Genomic DNA, 19,908 nt, shown 5'->3' on the forward strand with positions numbered 1-19,908 from the left:
AAACTCACTGTCATTTAAAGTGAGCGTGCAGAGTTCTTTGGTTTGTTTTCGAGCATTTACAAATGTAGAAACCTATTAGGTTTCAATAAGGGATTAAAAATGATTGAATCCCGTCTTTTGTTGCAGTTTTACTCTCCTAAAACCTGAAGTATTGTGGATGTTTCAGTGCTCCTGCAGGTAAACTACAGCAGCTACTGAGTGCCACATGAAGTTTATTCAAATAGAAGTGGATAAAAGCAGCAGGAAGGTGGAGAACGTCTGAGAGTTGGAGAGGCTGACGGCGTGAGAGGCGGCGAAACACGTCTTTCACCGACTGAACCTCCACAAGTTTATATATATATATTTTTTTATGAACAGCTGTGTGTCTGAGAGCTTCATCAGACTGCAGCTGTTATCAGACTCCTGCCTTTCATCAATCCACCTCCCATCCGCCGACGCAGAGAAGGTCGCCTCCGACAACACTCCAGCTCCCATTAGAGCTGGTGACCATGGCGACCGGAGCGGCGAGAGGATGGAGATCTGTGTGGGTGCCACGCTGTTGCTGTAGCGACTAGGTATCCAAGGCAATCGGCATGCTTGTGTGAAGTGGCTGTGCGTCACATCTGAAACTACTACATTACCGCCAGTCAGGAGGGAAAAAAAAAATCTGTTTCAGGGTTGGAAACCGTTAAAATAATTCAGACACGAGCGAGCGGGTTCGTGATGGCGTGAAGACGTCGACAAAACGTTTTTTATTTACAAGAGAAGAAGAAACTTCACGTGTTCGTATCGTCAGCGTGAAAGTTTGAGCTCAAGACGAGAAAAAATTCATTCAAAAGGTGAATTTTTCAAAACCACAAGAAGAAGATTTGAATTTACGTTGAAGGAAACACATTTATTAATATAATATTCTAGATTCAGTTTTTGTATTTTATTTTATAAACATAGTCTTTATTTTAGTCTGTTTGCTTCTGGAAAATGTTTTTGATAAACATGAATTTATTCTCTCAGATGTACAGTCATAGTCTCTCATAATCACAAACCATATGCAAAAAACACACAATTACCCATAATTAGGTCATACATTTCTGATAAATTCTTCATATCACTTTTCAATCATGCTTTTGTATTTTTAACACTATATTGTGTTTATAACATTCAGCTGATGGTCTGTCTGTCAGCTCTTATCTGCATCACGTCTTTGTCCAGGTGACAGCTGCTCCTCCAGGTGTTTACTGCAGTTTTCTGTCTTTCATGATTTGAATAAATTAGATTTACGTTTCCATTAACTTTAAAAAACTTTTCTGTTTCACATTTACTGTTCAAATCCACAAACTAAACTGCATTTTATTCAACCTTCAGGACTCTCTATCGACCAGTTCATCATCACTTTATTTCAACAGAAAGCTTCCTATAGTAGAATTAGGGGAATCGTCACGGTGACCGGGTCATGTCGTCATGGTGACTGAGAGGGTCGGTGCATCGAGGGCTTTTACACATGAAGACAAACATGCTGCCAGATACAGTGAAGCTGTGATGACACACAATCTGGTGTTTGTTGATGAATGAGAGAAGCGTGATGCATTACACGCATGCACAAACACACCGACGTGCACACGTGCGTAGGTGCTTCTTACACGCCATATTGGACACCTACACGCACACGCTGTGGTTTCACAGGAAACACCTGCGGTGTTATGTCACGTCACATCACGAGCTCCGACAGGCTGATGTGTTTATTCACGTGGACGTTCGCTGTTCACTCTCAGCTTCTTTCAGCCTTTTAAAGGCTGATAACACAGATTTTCTGCCACCAGACATTTTATATCTTTATCCTATATAGATCTTTATTATATCTTTGTCTTTATCCGGCAACGCCTGTAATTGATGCAGTTGAATCACTCTGCTGTAGTTGTTGGAACTACAGAAACATTCAGTCGTTTAACGATTGTACGGTGATGTTACAGAGTGGAGATTCTTCCCTCACAAACTATCTTTGACAGGTACCAGAACAGACACCTGCAGAGTTCACTTAAAACCAGACGACCGCCAGCTTTAATTCTGGCCTTTCATCATGTTACTCTCAGAATTAAAGTTAATTACAGCTGATGTCACCAGTCACGCTGCTTTCCTGATGATTATTAGTGTCAGGAGCTTATCCGAGTGTCTCTGCGCCCAAAAAATTTCACTCTCATGTGCAGTGAAACGCTGCGCTGCAGGTCGCGACCTGCAGGCTGAGCTGTAAAAAAAGGATCTGATTTTATTGATCCATTAAAATAATCCTGGATCGACGTCTTTAATATCAGATATACTCAGTGTCTGTGGCTGAATCCTGAAGTTAAGATCTTCCTCAGAATTGAATAAAATAATCTCAAAGGTTCTTCAAAGGTACAACGTCTCGAAGCTGAAGCACCTTAAAGTGCCACACCAGTGCTCCCACTGACTCCCATTCAAAAAGCCTCAACTTCTCTCAGGAAATATTAAATCAATCATTGTTTTCAACCAGTCGTTCTGGTCTCAGTCTATAAATTCAGACCCTCTCATAAGTGTGCTGGTGGTCATTTTAGAAATTATTGTTCCATTAATAAGATTTAAAGACTTATAGTAGCTTTGATGTCTGCTGTGTGGGTGTTGATTGACAGCTGTGATTGACAGCTGTGATTGACAGCTGTGATTGACAGCTGTGATTGACAGCTGTGATTGACAGCTGACTCACCTGCTGCTCCGGGACTTCAACATATATTTCTCACGTGTTTCCATGTCTAGTTACTTTATCCATTAACAGTTTCCCAATCAATTTGAATGAGATGAATGAACCATATCCGGACATATTATATATTAATATATAATTAATATAATCAGTAGTTAGAATTTGTCTATTTTATTTAATCTGACAGTTGTTTATTTATTGTTAGTCTGGTACAGATGATGCAACAGATGTTGATGTTTTTGGGGTTGTGTGACTGACCTGTTTGTGTGTTTTGTTGATTGTTTTGTGTTGTTTAATTCTTTTTATCATTATTATTATTTATTTATAAAAACTATTTTTTGAGTCCTAGGCGGTGCATCTCAAGAGGCTTAACCTCTTGAGATTTCTGTAACTTTTGCTGCTCAAGAAAAACTCGATGTGCAACTCATGAACATATTCAAGTTGACCTTGATGATTGCAAAACGATCACTGATTAAATGTTCCTGCCGGTGACACTATAACAGCCGGCACGTCGAGAACACCGAGAACTACATTATAAAAGAACCCTGCTGGTGGCTATCACAACACCTTTATTGATCATATTTTATAGCTGGCTTTATCTCGGAAGAACTGACACATCTACGCTGCCAACATGCCGTCGGACAAGCAGGTAGAAGCTGTTTCAGCTGCTGCAGCATAATAAGCAGGTCAACAGCCTCACACACACAAACTTCCTCCTCACAGTTAATAAACGGGAAAAAAACAACAACTGGAAACTGATAATGGTCAGCTGAGGAGGACCAGTATGAGGACCAGTACGACCCCCCCGGAGAGGATGTTGTGTAAGTGTGAAGATGAAGATACAAGATGAGTTAAAAACGTGGTCAATGTTCAGCTGATTCTAAAAACAGCACAAGGTCATCAGCAGATGGGTTAGCAGACGACCACTTATCTAATCACAGCCTGATAAATAGTAGAAGAATATCGGTTCAGACAACATGCACTGAAGGCATGCGCTTATCTCACGGACAATTAATGAACAGTAATCAGTCCAAGAACTACTGTCCAAGCTTATATAACCAGATCTGTAGGTTTAAGGAGCAAAGTTATGAAGCTCATTCAAAATATCTGCGTTGGATAACCGTGAAACTTGGTTCAGACATTCAGTATGAAGCGTAATAACTCTGCTGACTCTTTATGGTTTATGATCAAACACCTGCAAGACATGTTTCTGTTTACACCTTTAGTGCAAATTTAAACTCCAATTTATAATATAATATCTACGAAAGACAGTTTCACTGCAGCTTTGCAAACATTAGTTGGTTCATCAACAGTCGGCGCCATTAAAACTGTTGCAGAAGAAGAAGAAGACAACGAGATGACGTCATTAAAAGAGCGGGAGTCAAAGATGTTTCTGTTAGTTTCATGTATTGATGTGAGGAAGGTTACAGTCTCCTCATCATCGCTCCACACAGATCTGATCAGTGATGTTTAAGTCACATGATTCATTTATTCACTCGGTCTATTTATATTTGCACTTTGTCACATTTTGCTTTTATCAGTGCGCCAACTTTTCCACCTGTGAGGAAGAGATAAGAATCAATATATTAATCAATATAACTGTTAGTAGGTAACAGCTCACACTTCACCCACATATCATGTGTGTAACTGAAGCACTTCAAGTCTGTTTTAGTCCCATGACGACAGTGACTGGGTGTCATGGACACCAGTGTAGACATTGACAGACTGCTGGTCTTGCATATGTGTTTTTATTCTTATTATTATTTTTATTGTTATTAATGACTTGAAGAAGTAAGTAAAGAAAATTGTTCTTTTTTGTTCAGTGCAGCATGAAAATGTTCAAGTTCCACAAAGACAAGTGTTTTTCTTCAGATCAGCATAAAGTACAAATCTGTTTTATGTTACTTATATCCATAAACAGTATATATTTATATATATTTATTTCATGGTGTGGTGAGCGGCATTGTGGGAACAAACTTACACTCGACTCTTTTCTCCAACATGGCGAGACGGTTTGTGACTTCGGTCTTCAGCTCGTTGATCTTGAACGCTCTGCAGACACAGACGGAGAAATGAGAGAAGACTGAACAGTGATGGAAAGTAACTGAGTACTTTTACTCAAGTACTTAAATACAATTTTGAGGTACTTGTACTTTACAGGAGTATTTCCTTTTGATGCTACTTTCTACTTCTCTTCTGTTTCACTACTTCTCAGTGGAGAATATTGTACTTTTTACTCCACTACATTTATTTCACAGTTATATATAAGATATGCATTATTATAGATTAGACGACAATATAAAGTTGTTCAATTAACACAAAAAAGCTGCTTAATTTTGCAGAATGAGAACTTTTAATACTTTAAGTACATTTTGCTGCCAAAACTTCTGCACGTTTATTAAAGTCAGATTTTAAATGGAGTTTTTTTTTTTTGTTGCTAAAAACAATCTTCCTCCACCACTGAGGAAGAGGAGGGATCTGCATCTTAGATTTTTGTCTCTGCATGACGATAAATCTTCTTGTATATTTATACTTTTCTGCTGCAGGAGGAAATTTACAGCAGTTAGCTGATAATTTAAGTGCTTAATAATATATTAACTGCTTGGTGCACCTCTGCTACGACTCACCGCTCTACTGTTTATATTATATTATCATTAACATATCTAGAAACGACCAAACCTCCTGTAATATCTGACAACTTTAATAAGCAACTAATAGTTTTAGCTGATTTATGAAGTAAAAACATTTGTAGGTTTCAGGATCTCCAAACTTGATCTGAATCCATTTTCAGTTTGTTTTTATTGTTCGTTCAGACAAAATAAGAAATTAATAGTGAAAATAATTATTAGTTGCAGCCCTAAAATCTGTCCTATTGTAACAGAGCAGAAGCGGATTCATCAGACGGCTTCATGTCATCACACTCAGTCAGATGTGCAGAGTATCTACGGTGCTGCTGCTTTGTTCCCTTTTCACCAGTAAACTCTCGTCCTGTTCTATGAACATCTGCTCTCATACATAACCGTCCCTGAGAGTCTCTGCAGCAGCCGAGGTCGACCAGTGGAAACTCCCTGTGCAGCACATGATGTGTGATGAGGAGCAAAACACATAAACAGATTCTAATAAGAGAGCAGAAACATCACGGTGGGAGGAATTATCACAAAACAAAGATAAACTGATAGATGCTGCTAAAGATAAAGGCTTACTGTATGAGATGAGGCGGTAAAATGATGTTTTGTTAGGCTTGAAGTGGACGGTGTCATAGTGTTAAAGTATACCACGGTGTTTAGCGTGATGTGTCGTAGTGAACAACAGTCGCCACCAGAGGTCAGTGAGTCGCGATACAGGCAGCTGCTCATAACTTCTCGTAAAACAAGAAAAATGTCTTTAATCCTGTTTGAGGATAATTCGGCTTCAGACGATCAAACAGCTGAGTCGGCCGACATGGACACTATTCACTGTTTGTTTATTTCTGTTTCACCTGTGTCTGTTCACCGTTTAATATCTGTAAACAACATTCTGCAGTTAAATTACATCAAACATCAAGTTTCAAGTACTCCTCTTTTGATGGAAATGGAAAATTGAAAATAAAATGTGAAGACTTTAAAGTGCTGCTGTTGGTTGAAAACTGTATTTACAGATAAAATACTGCAGGACTCAACATCATAGTAAACCAACCTGTGCTTAAAGCTGCAACTAATGATTGTTTTCATTATCAATTGATCTGCTGACTATCTAATTTAAGCTGGAAGATGTCTTGTGTTGTCTGATCAACAGTCCAAAATCCAAAGATATTCAGTTCACTATCAAGTAGGACACAGAAAAGCTTCAAAGTCTCACATTTGAGAAGCTGCAACCACTGAATAATTCACCATCTTTGATTTAAAAAATGACTAAAACGATTACTCGATTATCACAATAGTTGATGATTAATGTTCTGGCGATCGATTAATCGATTAAACGACTTATCGTTGCAGCTCTACTTGTGCTGCTTGCAGTAGAAACAAAGAAGGTATCGCAGGTGACAACAGAGAACAAAACAACACAGATACACCTGAACCAGCTGCAGGACATATAAATATCATCATAAACCTTAAAGATCAATGAAATGATACAGAGATGCAACAACAGTAAACATCTATAAGAAAGTAACACAAGCTGGAGATTATTTACAGTAATTAAACATACAAAACAGACTAAACATGCACATATATAACGTGCTGATTTACAGCAGCAGCTGCAGTTTAACGAGTTAACGGCGACAATCTGCTGCTGTGTGAACACATTCAACCATCTGCTTACCTTGAAAACTGCTCTGCTACTTGCGTCAGTACATTCTGAAAGAGTTCCTCTTTATCTGAGGAGAGAGCAGGCGAGAGGCTGTGTTACATACTCACACACACACACACACACACACACACACACACACACACACACAGCAGTTTACAGCGAACAGCATCAGTATGTTTCATTATAAACACATCAGCAGCCAGAAGCACTGCACATCAATTATCCTGATAAACACACTCGCTCTCTCTTTCACAAACACACACACACACACACAGAGGTTATGTAAGCCAATCTGAGAGCGTCAGATGGCCGAAGCAACAGATGGCAGAGCCAGAAGAGAGAAAAAGATATAATAAAATAAAATAAGCCCCCTTCCCTCTGGTCTCACCATCAGTGATCAACTTGAGAGCGTCTGAAGTGAACGACAACCGGCTCGACAGCTTGATGTGTTAACGAGCCGCTTCTGATTCGTCTTCCCACACACACACACACACACACACACACACACACACACACACAGGGACACACACAAACACAGCCCTGCTATTGGCTAACAGCGCCACTGTTGTGGGCAAAGTTCAACGTCGCTGGCCAATAAACTAGCAGCTACGAGAAATTGTAAAAAAAAAAAAAAAAAAAGGTAGTTTGTACATTGTGTCATTGACATTCTATGTTTCATGCCGGGGTCAGAGGTCAACGCAGACTGACAACAGCGTCGTTAAAAAAATTCCTCTCTGTGATTAATTAAGCTGCATCTTCACTGACATGCAGACTTCAGTACAGAGCGAGTGTTTGTTGCTTTTTACTTAGATGTTGAAGAAACTTCTGGATATTTTATGCACATAAAACAACCTTAAAACTAATGTCAGACTGTTTCTGCAACCGAAGCAAAAAGAGGAAAAAGTAAGTTAATGACTGATAAGATCTGTCTGACCCAGATGTTGCATTTATAATCGCGGAAGCAATCAACAGTATGAAGATTATCTATAATAAAAGACAAGCTTTCGTTTCTATTTCCAGGTCTCATCACACAGTCGTCTCATGTTATTCTGAGCTGCTGTGATGGAATCATAAAAACTGTCAGCTGTCACTCATTTAAAATGCTCAGAGTGGAAACGCAAACCTGGATCAATAAAATACGTCCACATACCTATAAAAATATATATTTTGCTCTTTTTAAATTGTCACTTAATTGTAAACTCAGGACCTCCTGTAGGAATGATGACTCTTTTTTTCCAGTGATCTGATTGGTTGGTGGTCGGGATGTTGATCCTCTGATGTTAAACCTGTTTCAGAGCAGGTCAGCTGTTCAGCACTGGTTACCATGGTGATTGTTAAAAATGACCCAGCTTCATGATACGAGAAAACCTGAGTTAAACCCAAAGATAGCTGCTAACACGCTAATCTGCTGTTATTGATCCCTGACAACAGAAGACAGAGTGGAATAATCTGCATGTTTCTCCTAAAATAAAACATCAAACTGTGAACAGATCTGAACTCCCTCTCTACTGCTCTACCTCACTGCATCGCTTCTCATCTCGTCACCAGCTAATAACTTCTACCACATTTAACTAGATTAGATTCATCTTCGTTGTCAGTGCAGCCAAATGCAGTTTAGCATCTAACCAGATAATTCAAACAGTAGATAGAAGAAGATAAATAAATGTGCAGAAACATGTGACGTCAGTTTACAACACAAACACTAAACCTGCTTCAAAACGCAGCAGCTGAAAATCTCACACATGACACGTTACGATCTGCACGAGTGAAACCGTATTCAGTGACCTGTAGTTAGATGACTGACTGTGGTGTTTAGTGTTGTAGTGAAAAGATGGAGGATCAGAGATGAAGTGAGCTTTCAGCAGCTCGCCGTTCAGCGTCGCCACTTATGTGATGTTGAGTCGCCATAAAACAAATGACTGACGAGTTATATGGCTTTGAACTCCTGGAGTGAAGTGGTTATGAGATCAGGAGCTTTTTATAGATGTTTGTCCCAGGTGTGTGTGTGTGTGTGTGTGTGTGTGAACCACAAAGAAGAAGGTTGTTAAAGTGAGTTCAAACGGATTTTCCTCCACATTTTAAGTAATAATCTGCCACTTTATTATAATGTCTGTTTTATATATAAAACCACAGTGACCACTAAAGGTAGAACCAATACAAGAGTGAAAACATGAACCAGTATCCCAGTTAGAGATGCTTCCCACTGGTTGTTATTTTCCACAGCCCGAGATGATGATGTCTTCAAATGTCCTGTTTTATCCGACCAACAGTCCAAACATATTCAGTGATATAAAACAGAGAAAAGAAGCAAATCTTTGCATTTGAGAAGCTGGAACCAGCTAATATTTGCTATTTAGCAAAATGACTAAAAGCTAAACTCTCATTGAGATTAAGATCACTTTTTTGTCCTTAATCAGACAATTAGCAAAGAATTACAGTTTTTTAACGATTGGTTACCTGCACGGTTCAATTCCACGTCTTCAAAACTCATCAAAGCTCATTTTACACCTAAAAACAAATCCTCATGTGTCAATCAGACACACTGAGATACAAACACTAACAACAGGCAGCACATGAGGATCTTATTGTGTTTATATGTAGTTTTAATGGTTGATGGTGTATAAATGTGTATACAGTGTAAATACAGTCAGATGTGTAGCTCTCTATAGAACGTACTACAGCGTATCTACAGGAACGAGTCATGGAAAAGCAGCAGGAAAGCTTTCGTCTTGTGTTTTGGTTGAATATAGATGTATTTCAGTGTGGTTATGATCCGTATGAATACATGTTAGTGTTTGAACATAAACTGAAGAGTTTGTTAACATGTCAAATGTTTTGTTGCTTTGTTTGTGTTTGAGTGAGAAAAGTATTGAGGACATGTGAACGCTTTCTGTAGGAAAACAATGCAAATGTGTCACAGTTTGATCCGTAATTGTTGCTGTTGTGTTGTGACTCTGTGTGTAGAGTTTTTGAAGATGTGGACTCTGTTGAACTCTGCAAGTATCCAATCATAAAATAAACTGTAATAAAACAGTTACAAGAGTCATAAAAACATCAGAAAATAAAGATTTAAAGGAGGGAAAAGACTCTAGTTTGACTAATCAATTATCAAAGGAGTTGCCAATTAATTCTCTATTGATTGACTAATTGTGTGTGTGTGTGTGTGTGTGTGTGTGTGTGTGTGTGTGTGTGGTACTCACCAGCGAGCTGTCCTCCAGTCATTGGTACCAATCTGTACGGTGACCTTCAACACAGCAGAACACAAACACACAGGTTAGTTTTGAGAGCAGAGGCGGCGTGTGTGAAGCTGAAATAAAATCCCCATCTGACGCTGCGCTCTTCCTCCCACTTACTAACTCGAGTGGAAAAACACACACACACACACACACACACACACACACACACACACACACACACACACTGTTTACAAAGATTACCAACACTCAGATGTTTGTCAAATAAAAGGTTTCAGATTCTACCCTTAGATAAGATACCAAACATGCACACACACACACAGCTATTAAAGTGTCCTCCCTAATCTATGTGTGTGTGTGTGTGTGTGTGTGTGTGTGTGTCTATAACCTTGGGAGTAGAGTGTATTAAGTGTTTTGTCTAACGCGACCAAATCTGTTTCTAATCATTGCTGTTCCCGCTGAAGGCCAAAACTCCATCTACGTTCTCACAGTTTCAGCAAAGTGACGTCAGGTTTGAAGTCGACAATTCATCCGCCATCCTGCTCTGGCTGAAGAGGAAAATTTGGATGACACTGGACCGCCGCAGCCTCTCCGAAGGTCACAGGGAATTACGAAACAACAGCGCTGGAAAATTCCTTCCCAGAAATGAAACTGAATGTTGTTTTGGCTGATATCAGGGCCGATCAGGATGTATTTTAGAGAAGAAACCGGTATCCTCTGCCTGTTAGTGTTGCAGCGCTGCTCTCCTCTACAACACTGCAGCATTTCACTCGTATATATATGAGTGAAAATTGTGTGTGATTGTGAGAAATGATCTGGGTACACCTGTATGACTGACAAAATGAAACTTGTCTGTTGTCAGTTTGTGTGTCTGTAATCAGCCAAAGATCATTTGTGAGGGAAGAGGCTCCACTCTGTAACAACACCGTACAATCAGAGTGTTTCTGTTGTTCCAACAGCTCCAGCAGAGTGAGACGTCTTCTCTCTCTAGAGGATCAGATTCTCCACTTAAACTTTTATTCATATCAGATCAATAGTTTAAGTTGATCAATTTAATAGTTTTGAATCAGTACCTTCTGTATTTGGATCAAGTAGTTCATAATAAATGTGTGTCAAAGTGAAAAGGCTGCATCTGTTATTTCAGGGTGTTTTCTAACCTCTAGTGTGTTAGTTCTGGTCTGAATCAGTGAATCGGTTGGTAAACTTGTTGGTTCAGTTTCTCTTCACACAGAAAAAATTCAAGCAAATCAAAAAGCTTCACTAAAAGCCAGGTGAGAACGTTCTCTCCTCTCATTGGTCAGATGTGTCTGAGCGAGAATGTAAATACAGGAAGTAGGTCCAGATATCAGGAAGACAACGTACTTTGTTGTTAGTCCAGTTCAGAGTTTTGATTTATTCTCCTGCTAGCTGCGAGCAATTGTTGATTTTGCTTATCCCAACATGCAAAGTGCTCCTTTAGCTTTAGCTCTGTTTAGCTTTAGCTCTGTTTAGATTTAGAGCTGTTTAGCTTTAGCTCCGTTTAGCTTTAGCTCAGTTTAGCTTTAGCGCTGTTTAGCTTTAGCTCTCTTTAGCTTTAGTTCAGTTTAGCTTTAGCGCTGTGTAGCTTTAGCTCAGTTTAGCTTTAGCTCTCTTTAGCTTTAGCTCAGTTTAGCTTTAGCTCTCTTTAGCTTTAGCTCCGTTTAGCTTTAGCTCAGTTTAGCTTTAGCTCAGTTTAGCTTTAGCTCTCTTTAGCTTTAGCTCAGTTTAGCTTTAGCTCTCTTTAGCTTTAGCTCCGTTTAGCTTTAGCTCAGTTTAGCTTTAGCTCTCTTTAGCTTTAGCTCCGTTTAGCTTTAGCTCTGTTTAACTTTCGCTCCGTTTAGCTCAAAGATGGAGGTTGGATCACATTCCCAGCACAAATGAACCACTCCAAAATTTTTGTATGGGGCTGGACCGAGACCACTTCCTCTAAAGGGACTCTGTGTGGTTGTTTTGGCCCAACTACGATTGTTGTGTTCAAATCTGCACAAATGAATCACACCAAGGAGGAAAACCAACCCAACCCATAGCCTCGGTTGCTAAGGTTGTTGCTAAGTTTTTTCCATGTGTTGTTCATGTTGTGCCATCTCATGTTTTGGATTTCAGCTCCAACATGTACAGATGAATTTGAGAAATTCAATTGAGAAATTTTGAGTAAAGGATGAGAAAAAGAAGTTAAATCCTGCTACTATAGTTTGTTTCCTGGTTTGTTGACGTAGTCTCCCGAACAGCCGGAAGTCTGCTGAGATGAAGCTTCCTGAAGCTGACCAATCAGAACAGAGTGGGCTCATCAGGAGGCGGGACCTTAAAGAGACAGTAGCTAAAACGGCCTGTTTCAGACAGAGGCTGAACTGAGGGGCTGCATAAAGGACCGGTAGAAGATAAATAAGGAGTTTTTAACCAGAAATCATGCAAAGATATTCCAGTAGAGCCCCAGAATATAAATATAGATCTGGAAATGTGCAAAATACTGTATATCCTCTTTAAAGATGCTCTAGAGAAGGTTTCAGTGGTCAAAGATACACCTGACTTCAAATGAGGCTTGCAGGACAACGTTAATGTAAATATTAATATAAATAATGACTCTAAAGTGACTTATTTTTTCATTAATTTATGCCTACATTCACAAACTCACCTAACTCAGGCTTATTATTTGCACAAATATCTTCAGATCTCTTTCTCTGTCTTTTATTCTGGCCATTAACCGTTTATTTTACATGATTCATGATGTCTGTGTTAAATATAGATTTTAAAAACATGCACCACTTTCCATCAACACTTTATACTTGAAGATGAACACTACGGTAATGCTTTACGTCAAGACATGACATTATCCAGCTTGCTGTATGTGACTCTGCATCCATTCCTGAACTTTGATTATAAAGTCGTTTGTCTGAAAGGTCATTCTGACTCTCTGGCTGCGTTTCACCTGCAGTCATAACTGTATGTGACAGACGTGTTTCCTAATCAGTGTTAACAGCAAGAAGCTGCGAGGCGTCATAACTCTGTCATTCCTGCAGGTCCCTTCATGGACACATTACTTCATATAACATGTGAGACCTCGACTACTGTTGAATACTGAAGAAGATGGACCTGCGTTAACACTTATTCTGATTCAGAACGTCCCAGAAACTAGTGAATGTCACTAAGAATAGTCACTAGTGCTAAACTATGGGATGTTCATATGGGATGAAACAGCGGACAAAGTAAACTGCTGGTTTCTAATTCACACCTGCAGATCCCATTTCCTGGCAGTAATATGCCAGCTGTGAAGCCTTTGAACCCTGTGGTGTTTCTTTTAAAGGGGACATACTCTGCCACCATATTTTTTTCTACAGGGTCCATATTTATATTCTGGGGTTCTACTGGAATATCTTTGCATGATATCTAGTTAAAAACTCCTTATTTATCTTCTACTGGTCCTTTATGCAGCCCCTCAGTTCAGCCTCTGTCTGAAACAGGCCGTTTTAGCTCCTGTCTCTTTAAGGCCCCGCCTCCTGATGAGCCCACTCTGTTCTGATTGGTTCTTTTTCTCCTTCTTTACTCAAAATGGAAACTTCTCAAATACCATCCGTACATGTTGGAGGTGAATCAGATCTGAAATATGAGAGTGAACAATGTGAACAACTTCAGAACGTGGTCGGACGGCCATTTATGGACGACGAGCTGATGTCATCTCGTCTTGAATGTATAAAAAACATTGCAAACAAAGTGTTCAGTGCAGGATGAAACCTTGGCTTCGTCTCACAGGGAGCATTTTTACCTACCTGTATTCTCATTTTCATTTTGTGCATAAAAAAACCTGAGTGGAAACGCTGTCAGTTTGAAAAAATCGCAAAATATCGCAAAAACGTTTGTCCGCTTTACTGAGGTGGAAAAGTTTGTCTATCAATAAAAGCAAAATGCGACAAAGTGCAAAAGGGACAGACTTAGTGAATAAATTATGACATGAATGAAGCCTGTGACTTAAATGTTTATAAATTATAAGGAATCTCAGAGATAACAGCGCACAAATTATTAAATCAAGAGCAAAAATTTGTTACTTTTTCTTCATGGCCCCTCCCAAGATGAAGTCACCCACTGGTTGGAGCGGTTCTGAAACTCAAAGTGGTTGTCGCCATCTTGGCAGTGCCTGTCTCCGCCTAACTCCCGGCTAATCCAAAATGGGCAAAGAGGTGGAGCTGAGGTGGGCTGAATGAAGCCCGGTTACTGAAACAAGCCACCTAGCGGCTAACGACCTGTCACTCAAAGCAGCCACGTCCTTAATTATGCAAAACTTTACGGCTTAATAAAATTTAAATGGGTGAGTTATAAAAAAATTCACCCCGTACAGTTGTCATGAAAGGGGAAATTAACTATAAAGACCAAAACCGTTTTTTGTACCAGGCTGTAAACATGATTTTGGAGCCTCAAGTGGCCATTCGAGGAACTGCATTTCTTGACACTTTTGCATTGGCTTCATTTTCCAGCCCCAGAGGTTACCACTCGGTTATATTGAGCGTCTTTTTTCTCTGATTTCAAAGTGGATTTACTCACACTGATCCTTAACGGATCATGTCTGTAAAGGAGAGGTTCTCCTCATGTGTTTGACGTCTGTGTGTTCCGGTTTGACACAGTTATGATCTCGAGATTAAGGGGCGTGAATTTTGACACAAAGGGTTAACGGCTCAGGAGGAGGGAGAAGGAGAATCCGGGATTTACAGCCAGTCGATTGTGTCTATGAATCAAACAGCCAGCTGGCGGACTGTCGATCAATGAATCAATAAAGACATTAGTGGGATGCAGGTTTTCCGATACCTCTCTGTGTTGTGCGGCATGGTGGGGTCGATGGACACCATGGCTCCAGATGAATCCAGCAGAGACAGATTAGTGTTCCTGCATGACAGAAACACACTTTAAGGTTTTATTGGAACTCAGAGAGCTTTTCTACAAGTTTCTCTGGTTAATCTCCCAGAAATATCCACCAAAAACCTTTCAAAAGAATCTGTGTTGCATAAACATATTTCATAAAATCAAAAACAACAGGAGTGTTTTGTTGGGACTGACATCATCCACTGCTAATAGATACATTTTGAACGACCAGTTTCAATCCTCCATCACAGCAACACATCCATCCACACCGCTAAGTGTCTTTGAACAAAACAGTGAACGAAGATGCTGTCTGGGCACAAAATAAGATGAATTCCTCCTCCAGGGATCATAAGTAACCACCTACTGCTAACGTCTGATACGTCAATAACAAAGTTACACAATGATGTGCAGCTGTGTGGCTCACTGACGTGTTTTAAATAGTTTCTGGACAATAACGGGGGAATAAGATATATCAGGCTTTGATACACACACAACACTTGTTAGTAGGTCAATTCATTGTTGGTTTGGAGAACTTTGTACCTCCTGTTTTGAAAGTGCTGTATAAATAAATCTTTATTTACTTGTATACAACAGAATGAATCATCTACAGTACAACAAGCAGTAGAAGTGTATCCGGGTGTAAACTAACCTGACATTATGATTCAGGTGATGACTATTGTGTAAAAACATAATTAAATATATAGCAGCACTATAAAAAGGTCCCACTGTACTACTGTACTAAATACACATGTGGTGTTAAAGTCCAGGGAAACAGGAACTGAACTAATTATCACTGAGGCTGTTTGCCAACTACTAAAGCTGACAGGGAATTAGCTGATGAGGGATGAGTGTGAGTGTGTGTGTGGTCTGCTATAGGCTTCTTCTGGGGACAAATTTCAGACTTAGGACCAGTTAATTGGGAAAAAGCTGATTTTTGGGTCTGTGGTGAAGGTTAGGGTAAGTTCCTAGTATATGAATGTAAGTCTATTTAATGTCCCCAAAAGTGGTCTGTGTGTGTGTGTGTGTGTGTGTGTGTGTGTGTTACCTTGGCACACCGAGGGCTGTACAAAACAGCTCTTTAATGTCACACGGGCTGCAGAATCTACTGAACACCACCTGAGGGAGAAAACACACACACACACACACACACACACAAACACACACACACACACACACACACACACACACACACACACACACACACACAAACAAACAAACACAATTAGATGTGACAAAGAATTTTTTATGTGATGATATTTATTTCATGTCCGATTATGAAGAAATTGATGTTTTGATCAAGTAATCTCCGGTTTACAGTAAATCTCACATACTTCTTAATTAGAATACAGTAATTATGTAATATCTAATGAACTATCAGGAATGTACAAGAATGAACAGTATCTCATGTAGGGCTGCAACTAACAATTACTTTCATTATTGATTAATCTGTCGATTATTTTCTCAATTCATCGATTAGTTGTTTGGTCCATAAAATGTCAGAAAATGTTGAAACGTGTCGATTATTCCCAAAGTCCAAGATGACAACAATGTCTTGTTTTGTCTTACTAACAGTTTTACAACCAAAAGATCTTCAGTTTACTGTCATAGAGACTAAAGAAACCAGAAAATATTCACATTTAAGAAGCTGGAATCAGAGAATTTTGACATTTATTCTTAAAGAAATGACTCCAAATGATTAATCAATTATCAAAATAGTTGGCAATTAATTGATTTATCAACTTAATCAAGTGTTGCAGCTCCAATCTCTGGTCAATGTGAAGCTTCTATTCAGCTTCAGCAGTCTGAGTTAGTCATATCAAGTGGATATCTGACACATTTACAGTCTTTTTAGCATCAAATTCCCTCTTTGTGTTTCCACGGACAGTGTTTCCCTGTTGAGCTGCAGGTGGAAGTATAGTAACAAAAAGAGGAACTTTGGCACTAAAAAGACTGTAACGTTGAAAGATATCTACTGGATTTGACTCATTTGGACGCTGAAGCTTCATATTAGCTTCAGATAAACTTTTAAATACATTTTTGCACAGAAGGAGGACTGTGGATTTAATCCTCCATCACTTCCATTCTAAGGTCATTATGAAGGGATCTTCTAATGGTCAGTATGAACAGGAGGAATGATTACAGCAAGAAAAACAGCTTTAATGTTCATTTGGCTTCTGACTGTTGGTTTAAGACACACTTGAGACACTCACTAGCTTAGCAACATTATAGCTACAAACAACCCATAATGCAACACTCCAGGATCTTCTGAACGTGTAATTGTCTAGTCTTTGAATATAAGACGACTCCCACTTTTTCAAATGTTATTTTTAGAATAAAATATCATCTTATATTTGGGCCAGTAAGGTACTTTGCTCCACTGGAATAAATTGAATTTCCTGCAAAATTTTGCCGTTTTAAACCCTGGTGTGTCCAGACTTTAGGGGTCAGAGGTCAGCAATTAAGTTCAGCCATGAGCCAGATTTGTTCAGCACTGTTTATTTGGGGGACGACGTTGTTCAGGCTCGGTGAAGACTTTCTGGTCTTGTTCACACCTGGTATTAACACTGGGTGATCTGATCACAAGTGGACATCTCTCAGTACAGGTGTGAACGCACCCAAGATGCGTTGAGATCGCTGGTCACATGGAGGCTGTTTACACTTGGTTTTAAAATGCGTTTCAGTGATCTGAACACTATTTTTGAATTTTGAATGTTATTTCTTTGTTGCATTAATGTTTCGTTTCACCATCCGTGAACGTTTTAGCGTCAGCCGTTGCAGCTTCAATGCTTCTGGCTAAGATAAGAGTTAACTCTGGTTCTTGCAGCAGTCTTTCAGGAATGACAGGCGTTCATGTTTTCTCTACAATTTGATCACATAGCATTTCATTTTCCATGATATCGAAGTCACATCTTAACAAGCTCATCCACAGCTTGAGCACGCCGCCTAAAACATGACCTCACAACGACCTGAGACAACGTTGACTTTTGGAATAAAGAAGATACTCAAAGCCAGCAAGCATCCATCATACGTATCAGCAGTGAGCAGCAAAGTATTTTATATTCTTTGTCCCATTTGTTCCCAAACAGTGAATTAGAGGAATCCATCCCCTCTGACGGCCAGCAAGTAGTTGTCAAACAACTTTTTCCGAGTGTCAAAGGGTATTTTCAGATCTCCTGTGAACTCCAGGAAAGCAGGAGGAGGTTCCAATGTGATTGAAACCATCTTCTTTTCACTTCTTTCTCCTTGTCTGCACTTGTTATGTTAGTGTTTTCTCCATCTTTATTTTTTCCACAACACACACACCTCTTCCTCTTCCCCTCTCGTCCTTCTCGCTTGACCAACAGCTCCCTTTAGCGGCAAGACGCCGTAAACATGCAAATGCAGTAAAAAACACAATCCGACACACAACAAGCAGGATGTTTTGGTTCGTCTGACTACAGTCATGTGAAAGTGGAGCAATCAGCCACTGGGGAGGAACTCGTGAGTCTGAACATGCAGCTTCTCGCACTCGAGGCTCTTGGTTTGATTAAACACCGCAGCGCAGCGGCAGTAAATATTTCAAGTTTTCCGTCTCTTCTCGTCCTCGCGCTTCATAAACAAGGTCAAGCACCGCTGTTAAACGTGACAAATGATTTGTGTGTCACACAAAGAAGGAAGGATGACCCACATAGATAAAGGAGGTGTTTTGCATGTGATGGCATCAAAGACCAGGGGGAGAGAGATGAGGAGGAAGATGAGGAGGAGGAGGAGGAGGAGGAGGAGGAGGAGGAGGAGGGGTTAACAAGTGCTGTCAGGAGGGCAAAAGCAGAGATGATTGTGGAGGAGAGAAGTCAGAGAGCACTTCAGCGGTCTGGCGATGGCAGCCTGTCACAGGTGGAAGAGACAGTGACGGGCGGGTGGAGGAAACACCTCCCGCTGCCGCTATCACACAATTAATTAATTTACAATTAATTAACACGAGTCATTCAGTTCTGTCTCATATAACATGACTGAGTTTAGAGCTGCAACAATCCCAAAATTAATCCGCGACTAAAAACTGAATCCAGGAAGTCTTGCTAGATATTTGTCCTTCAGCGCTGTGAACGATCATGCAAAACAAAACTGAGGCTCTTCTTCTTCAGGTGAAATAATAACGTGAATTTATTCTTTAAGGAAATCAAGCAGACCGACGTGTATCACTCTAAATCATCATCAGGGTTAATCTGAGACTGTTTTGATAGGTTATTAATCATTTGTGTCATTTTTTTAAGCAGAAATGCCAAATATTTGCTGCTTTTCTTCATCTTACATCGTCATAAATGAATATTTTTGGGTTTTGGGCTGATGGTCTGATAGAAGACGTCTGATGGCTTCACCTTCAGCTCTACGATGAACATTCTTTACTATTTTCTGAGATGATTAATTGATAATGAATATAATCGTTAGTTGAAGCCCTATTTGAGATTTTTATGGCCATGAAAGTCTCCTGTAACGTTCGCTAAGCATGCTGGGTACGAACACGCTCTTCTTCTTCTCTGCTGCCAGTAGAGTTAAAACCACATGAAGAAGAGTTATTTAAGACATTTTGTTTCCCAAACTTGACAAACTCCTCGGATCAGACAGACAGATTGTCTTCAGAGGTCCCAGCTCTCATTTTAAATTAATGCAATTTATGTATATTTAATTTTGACTGCCAGTTATTTATTTATTTATGTTTTAACTGTGATCCTATCTCGCTCATGAATCCATCTAATGCTGCAGCATAAATACTCGGTTTTATCATCAGTTTCTGTCCGTTTCAGAACTTTACTGATAAAGAACAGAAAGAAAAAGAGATAAAAATGCTCGTTTGTACAGATGCATAAAATCAAAAAAAAAAAACAATGGAACCAA

At 39.6% G+C, this 19,908-nt stretch overlaps 1 protein-coding gene across 3 annotated transcripts in view; it reads right to left on the minus strand.

The window, feature by feature from the left end:
- Nucleotides 1-19,908, minus strand: part of pde9aa (phosphodiesterase 9aa) — a 43,702-nt gene that overhangs the window by 18,704 nt on the left and 5,090 nt on the right. For 2 of the 3 annotated variants that reach the window (XM_067602833.1, XM_067602832.1), the window contains exons 2-6: nt 16,082-16,152; nt 14,983-15,060; nt 10,177-10,220; nt 6,989-7,043; nt 4,671-4,741 (exon numbers count right to left, since the gene is read on the minus strand). In XM_067602833.1, the coding sequence (XP_067458934.1) occupies nt 4,671-4,741; nt 6,989-7,043; nt 10,177-10,220; nt 14,983-15,060; nt 16,082-16,152 (319 nt within the window). Of the gene's footprint in view, nt 1-4,670; nt 4,742-6,988; nt 7,044-10,176; nt 10,221-10,659; nt 11,218-14,982; nt 15,061-16,081; nt 16,153-19,908 lie in introns of those variants that run through there. The other variant, XM_067602834.1, reaches the window with a different exon arrangement.

Source organism: Thunnus thynnus, chromosome 11 (genome assembly GCF_963924715.1).
Source record: "Thunnus thynnus chromosome 11, fThuThy2.1, whole genome shotgun sequence".
Taxonomy (NCBI): domain Eukaryota; kingdom Metazoa; phylum Chordata; class Actinopteri; order Scombriformes; family Scombridae; genus Thunnus; species Thunnus thynnus.